This window comes from Megalobrama amblycephala, linkage group LG8 (assembly GCF_018812025.1).
Source record: "Megalobrama amblycephala isolate DHTTF-2021 linkage group LG8, ASM1881202v1, whole genome shotgun sequence".
Classification (NCBI taxonomy): Eukaryota; Metazoa; Chordata; class Actinopteri; order Cypriniformes; family Xenocyprididae; genus Megalobrama; species Megalobrama amblycephala.
In genome coordinates, this window is record NC_063051.1 from 34,738,849 (window position 1) to 34,746,150 (window position 7,302).

A 7,302-nucleotide genomic window follows, 5' to 3' on the forward strand; every position below is an offset into this window, starting at 1 on the left:
ATAATTATTCTTTTTTAAACATATGTAATTTTACTCTTTTTTATAAATGTTTTTACTCCACATCTGTGCAGTTTTTGGAGGATTTGTGATATCTTTTAAATTTATCTAAATAAATTAAAAAAATATTTTTTTAAATAACTTTTTATGTAAAATTCACTTTATAAAAGACCCACATTTCTAACTTTCATTCATGGGGATAACATGGATAATTTGACATGGTTTAGTGTAAGATTTTGCAGTTTTAAAAGTAAACAATTATCACTTTAACCAGTAGATGGCTGCAGAGCTCCACTATTGGCTATTTGACTGACTGAAAGACATCTTTTTACAAGTATTTTTTCAGTTGGATTCATGTCTAAATATTATGAAATCACAATTATAACAATATAAATTATTTTTTGCCAAAGTTTAACATTTTTTGTACTGGAGAAAAACACAGAATCCATGTGCTTTATTTGCTGATTTGTTATTGCTGTTCATTTCATTGCATTTTGATGTTCATGTTGTGTATTTGTACCCAATATGTAATATAACTGTTCGTTTCTGTTCATGTTTGTTCTGTTACAGTTAGTAACTGAAGTGTAGATTAAATTTGTAGAATTATATGAAAAACAGATGATTGAAATAAATGATAAACTCTAATGTTCAGATTTGATTCTAATCATAATGTAACATTATTGATTTTTTTTTTCCAGTAGAAAAAATGTTTGACAAAAAAAATATATATATTTTTTTATTGTTATAAATGTGATTTCATAATATTTAGACATGAATCCAATTGAAAAAAATACTTGTAAAAAGATGTCTTTCAGTCAGTCAAATATCAAATAGTGGAGCTCTGCAGCATCTACTGGTTAAAGTGATAATTTTTTACTTTTAAAACTGCAAAATCTCACACTAAACCATGACAAATTGTCCATGTTATCCCCATGAATGAAAGTTAGAAATGTGGGTCTTTTATAAAGTAAATTTTTACATAAAAGGCTGTTTTTGTATAAAAACCTATTTAAAAAAAAAAAGTTTTTAATTTATTTATATACATTTAAAATTTATGACAAATATTACAAAAACTGCACAAATGTTGAGTTATAACATTAATAAACATAGTAAAATTACATTTGTTTTTTTTTAAAAAAAAACAATTATTTTGTTACAAAGATTATATTGCCTGGGGTCTCGAAGGTCAGGAGTGTACACCCTAAACGAAGTACGCCAGAGGGTTAAAGACGCCTATCACATGTTTGTAAACAGCAGATGCTTTCCAGATGAAGTGATCTTTATCAAACATCTCGCAGACGTACATGTTTCTGGAAATCTGTTTCAGTCTGACCGCTCTGATCGGATTTCACGTGGTTTATGTCACTTACGGCATGTAAAACATGTCAGACGTTGTTATAGGAAACAAGTCGATGCAGAAACAAGGTTGTTGTTGAGCAGAAAATGACACAAATACAATGTTTTGAGACCGATGGAGGCGACGGCATCAGAACATCAGAGGTCATGATCAGACTGCAGCAAAAATCTGATTTTTTGCATATCCAGATTTTTTTTGAAAGTCTGGACAGCAGAAAAACCCACATGAATCTGACTGAAACCACATTTGGAAGTGGTTTGAAATCCCATTACGGATTTTTTACAGATGCATTGATGGACGGACGGACAGAGGGACAGATGGATGGATGAACAATAGATAGATAGATAGATAGATAGATAGATAGATAGATAATGTGAATGTTAAGGGAACGTTCCATTTGATAATTTTGTAAACATTATGGTAACGTTAATTTTGAATGCTCTTTAAACATTTTGAAACAAGTAGTAACGTTTACAAATATTTCAGACATAAAAAGTTACTTTTTTTGTTCGTTTGTTTGTGTGCTTCCATTATTACAGAACTCTGATGGAGAACTGCCATGAACAGCCAAAGTTTAATCTACAGGCGGAACTTAGTTTCTGCAGCTCGTGTTTCCTGCTCGAGTCTGTGTTGTTGCGCACACGGTGAATTCACATGGCATGAAAACACAGAGCTTCATTGTAGTCCGTATTTATCCACATTTATCTTCATCAGTTTGATCATGTCAGCATCATTGATCCGAAGAGGACTTGAACTGTTTAGCGATAAAGGTAACTGATCGTTTTTTTTTACCTGGACGGCTAGCAGTTTATATGTTTGAATATATAGGCAAATGTAATTTGTATAAAGTCCCTTATATCGTCTCTCTGCAGATGGAGTGAAGCGCACACAGAAGCGCGGCGGCGCTCGTCAGTCCGCGCTCATGCAGCGGATCAGCAGCGACAAACAGGGCGTTCAGAGGCGGATCCGGCAGCTGCAGAGACCCGGAGGAGCAGCGCGGAGCACCACCACAGTCAAAGACAAACGCATCCGCTCTGCTCTGGGTAAACCTCTGCAAACCCGCTCAGTCAGTTAGGATAATCACAGAAACACAAGCATTCAGTTTGACTCTTTAATGTCTCTGCTTTTCCCAGACGTGTACAGAAAGAAACGGAAGAGGAGTAATTATGGAACAAATCTGAGCTATTTCCGGTGCAAAGCTAATAAAACTCAAAGCAGCCACGCAGCAGAGGTCTGAATCTCTCCTTCAGGTTTATACAGATTCACATCAGGGCTTTCACACTTCAGCTGTTTACCCTGTGTCATCAAACACTGATGCTTGAAACGGTACATTCTGAAATCATGGGGCAACACCGTCTTTTATTTGCATATTTCCGGTGTCCGTGTCACTGATTGGACAAACGACCTGTTTACATAAAGATGTGTTTCCATCACCATTTCTCATTTTTCCCCTCAAGCAATGAAACTGCTGTTTATATGCGCCATCCTACAGAACTGGTGCTGTCCCACAACCAAAAAACACATTTAAAGGTGCCCTAGAATTAAAAATTGAATTTATCTTGGCATAGTTGAATAACAAGAGTTCAGTACATGGAAATGACATACAGTGAGTCTCAAACTCCATTGTTTCCTCCTTCTTATATAAATCTCATTTGTTTAAAAGACCTCAGACGAACAGGCGAATCTCAACATAACACCGACTGTTACGTAACAGTCGGGATCATTAATATGTACGCCCCCAATATTTGCATATGCCAGCTCATGTTCAAGGCATTAGACAAGGGCAGCCAGTATTAACGTCTGGATGTGCACAGCTGAATCATCAGACTAGGTAAGCAAGCAAGAACAATAGCGAAAAATGGCAGATGGAGCAATAATAACTAACATGATCCATGATATCATGATATTTTTAGTGATATTTGTAAATTGTCTTTCTAAATGTTACGTTAGCATGTTGCTAATATACTGTTAAATGTGGTTAAAGTCATAGTTTCTTACTATATTCACGGAGACAAGACTGTCGTTATTTTCATTTTTAAACACTTGCAGTCTGTATAATTCATAAACACAACTTCATTCTTTATAAATCTCTCCAACAGTGTGTAATGTTAGCTTTAGCCACAGAGCACAGCCTCAAATGCATTCAGAATCAAATGTAAACACCCAAATAAATACCATACTTATGCGATTAGACATGTTGCATGACGAACACTTTGTAAAGATCCATTTTGAGGGTTATATTAGCTGTGTGAACTTTGTTTATGCTGTTAAAGGCAAGCGCGAGCTCTGTGGGCGGGGAGCGTGAGCATTTAAAGGAGCCGCAGCCTAAATCGGCTCATATTTAATGATGCCCCAAAATAGGCAGTTAAAAAAAATGAATAAAAAAAAATCTATGGGGTATTTTGAGCTGAAACTTCACAGACACATTCAGGGGACACCTTAGACTTATATTACATCTTTTAAAAAGACATTCTACGGCACCTTTAAAATCAGGGTATCCGCAGGGCATTAAAAAGCATTAAAAGTAACTAAATAGATTTTGCAAAAATGAAGGCCTTAAATGGCATTAAAAAGCATTAAATTTTATTTCTAGTTTTGAAGAGAAATAAAACTACCAGATAATTTTGAATAAAGCCTAAATAATTAATAACTTTAATAACTGTCGCAAAATATGTACATTGGTGTGATACGCACACGGAACCAGTTTGGTAATTGCTGGTGCAAAATTGCCGTAACGGCGTTTTGGACAGCGGCGGACTGGGAACTGCGGAAAGCTGCATCAGTGTTGCCATCTTAACGCCTTTTCAGGCCCCTTTTGCGACGTCGCGTCGTGACAAAGCAACTTGTTAACCTGATCCAGCTTCCGAGACCCACCGGTACTGCCGCACGAGCGCGAGATCTTGCTTTCCTGCTGGATATAGCCAAAATCACTGCAAACGTCTATCTTATGTGTATGATGATTTTGTCAGACAACGTCTCAATTATAAATCAGAATTTTAGGGCTGGTTTAACATGTCAGGGCTCGAACTTTACTTTCCTGACCGGACAAGGACCTGATTAAAATGTCAATACCAATTTAAAAAAAAAAAAAAATCAGCAACCTGGGAATCACCAAAATGCGAGTGACTGATTTTATAACCTTTAGTGTAAGTGGCGAAAAAATGTGACACTGATTTCATACAACAGTTCAATTAACAAGTAGTTAATATTAAGCCACTTACATTTTAGAAGGAACATTGACTGATTTTATCAGCGAAAATAGTTTAAAACAAAGATCTCAGCAGAACCAAAGCGCAACACTCAGCCTTGTTTTCATTACTGAATGATTAATGAAATCGTGAGATTGGGTTGAGTTATCGTTAAAATTATCGTTATTGGTGTGAACGGGTCTTAACGTTGCACAAGTTTGGCACCACAATACGGGGTTAAAGGATTGAAAATTTCTTGATGATTTACTCACCCCAATGTCATTCAAGATGTCCATGTCTTTCTTTCTTCAGTTGAAAAGAAATGAAATATTCCAGGATTTTTCTCCATATAGTGGACTTCACTGGGGTTCAACGGGTTGAAGGTCCAAATGTCAGTTTCAGTGCAGCTTCAAAGAGCTCTACATGATCCCAGACAAGGAATAAGAGTCTAATCTAGAGAAACCATCGGCCATTTTCTAAAAAAAAAAAAAAAAAAATTATATACATTTTAACCATAAACGCTAGACTTTAACTAGCTCTCTTCTTCTTCTCTATTAGAATTCTGGCAGTGTAGACGCTGCTAAGTGTATTACTGCCCTCCACAGGTCAAAGTTTGAACTAATTGTTATATATTTGCACTAGCATATTGTATATGACAATTTAGTTCCAACTTCGACCTGTGGAGGGCAGTAATACTTTTAGCAGCATCTACACTGCTGGAATTCTAATAGAGAAGAAGAAGAGAGCTAGTTCAAGATGAGCATTTATGGTTAAAAGTATATAATTTTTAATTCTTTAACCCGTTGAACCCCAGTGAAGTCCACTATATGGAGAAAAATCCTGGAATGTTTTCATCAGAAACCTTAATTTCTTTTCGACTGAAGAAAGAAAGACATGAACTGGGTAAAAAGCTGTGCTTAACCCCCTTCTAAATTAGAAGTGTGAATCGTTTCTCTATCTAGGGTTAAAAGCGGGGTTTAGAATGACACTAACCCAGGGTTAAGCGCAGTGTGAAAAGCCCTATTCAAACAGTGATGGTATTTTATGTCTTTTAAATGATTTAAAAGTGTATGTGTTTTCTTTAGATTGTAGAGAAGAATTCCAGTCGCCGTGCTTGTCATCAGCCGGATCAGCCTGTGAAAAAAACGGCTGAGAAATCTGTCTTCACCGAGGCGGAGTTCCGGAAGTTCCAGAAGGAATATTTCTCAAATCTCTAGTGGACTGTTGTAGAACAGCAATAGATTTGATCGGAATCTTCCGGAATGATCTCTGACTGAAGCTGGATTGCAGATATCATGTATTAATAATATAGGATGTTTTTTTTTTTTTTTGTATGTTTCTTTAAAGAATTTTTATTGTGTATTTCGAAAAACAAGGAAGTGGAAATTAAACAGGAGAACCTCGTAGTGCTGCTGTATTATTAAAACTGAAAGTTAATAATGGTGTGAACAGAATGTTTCTCTTTCAAACTGTCATGTGAAACAAAACTCCTGAAATGTTTGCTTAAGAGCTCTGATCCCACCAACACATCCAGTCTGTCGCGTGTCGAGAGCCTTTAACAGAAGAATGCAGTGTGTCTGGACGGACGAGACCTTCTTTATCTCGGTGGGAGTTTAGAAAGAGGTCTGAAACAGAAAACAGACAGATGCATGTTTGGAGTTGAAGATTTGTTTGTTTTAGAGCTTACCATTAAGAAATAAAGAAGCTTTACTCGCGATCTGACTGTAAGTAATGGTTCTTTGTGTCACATTAACACTTATGTATAATGCATTATAAAGGTAGTTACTTCATAATGCATTATATCTTTTCAAAATAATTGTAACTAAATTTTAAATGCATTACAATATTTTCAGATTCCTTGTTACATCTGAAATTGGTTGTCGTGTTTTTATGCATTATACTTTCTAAAGGTGTAAGTAGGCTATTAAAATGTATTAAAACACTCATATAAGATCATCCAATGCATTATATATATTAAAACTTTTAAGTGTTCGCATTTTGACTGCATTTAAGTGCAGAAATTATTTTGTAAATTGTGTTTAAACAACGTAAAGATCTAATAGATGTGACTGATATGAAGCTGTGGAGTAAATGTTTGTGTTTATCTCATAGTGGAATCATGATCCGCTCTCATGGACGTCTGTCCTCGTCCTCCAGCGCAGTCCAGCCTGATGTTCCACTGTATGAGCCAGTGCTGCCGGCGCGAATTACACCAGTAATGACTTGCTTTTGTGCTTTACCACATCTGGAGTCTGCTGCATAATCATAGCCATAAACTGTCTTAAGAACTAGTATGAACTAACAGGTAGTTAGGGTTAATCAGTCTTACTTTTCCATATCAAATTAGACCAATCTACATGTTTGACTTAAAAATATTATGAACAGTCTGAAAGGAAACAGATGACTTATATGATTCTAATATGATGATTTGCTGCTCAAGAAACATTCATGATTATTATTATCATGTTGAAAACAGTTCAGATTTCTGTGGAAATACATCGTCATACATTTTATTCTTCAGGATTCTTTGATGAATAGAAAGTTCAAAGCATTTATGTGAAATAGAATCTTTTGTAACATTATAAATGTCTTTACTGTCACTTTTGAACAATTTAATGCATCCTTGCCGAGTAAACATATTAATTTCTTAAAAAAAAAAAAAAAACTTACTGTGCCTAAACATGTGAATGGCAGTGTACTTCAGATTACACACACTCTTAGAAATAGATTATTAATTTGAAGTAATTTTAATTTTCTTTT

The 7,302-nt window shown here is 35.4% G+C and overlaps 1 protein-coding gene across 1 annotated transcript; it reads left to right on the plus strand.

Moving 5' to 3' along the window:
* Nucleotides 1–1,950: 1,950 nt before the first annotated feature.
* On the plus strand, nt 1,951–6,259 carry rps19bp1 (ribosomal protein S19 binding protein 1). The gene is made up of 4 exons (XM_048200850.1): nt 1,951–2,124; nt 2,227–2,397; nt 2,488–2,585; nt 5,628–6,259. The coding sequence occupies exons 1-4, from the start codon at nt 2,076–2,078 to the stop codon at nt 5,757–5,759; spliced, it is 450 nt and encodes a 149-aa protein (XP_048056807.1). The 5' UTR covers nt 1,951–2,075; the 3' UTR covers nt 5,760–6,259.
* The last annotated feature ends 1,043 nt before the right edge of the window (nt 6,260–7,302 follow it).

What these genes read in the sequence shown, in the direction of transcription:
- rps19bp1 (XM_048200850.1), top strand. Translation starts at nt 2,076, where the DNA reads ATGTCAGCATCATTGATCCGAAGAGGACTTGAACTGTTTAGCGATAAA. An exon ending in ACGCATCCGCTCTGCTCTGG is followed by an intron (nt 2,398 to 2,487) that starts GTAAACCTCTGC and finishes TGCTTTTCCCAG; the next exon opens with ACGTGTACAGAAAGAAACGG. An exon ending in AAAGCAGCCACGCAGCAGAG is followed by an intron (nt 2,586 to 5,627) that starts GTCTGAATCTCT and finishes TGTTTTCTTTAG; the next exon opens with ATTGTAGAGAAGAATTCCAG.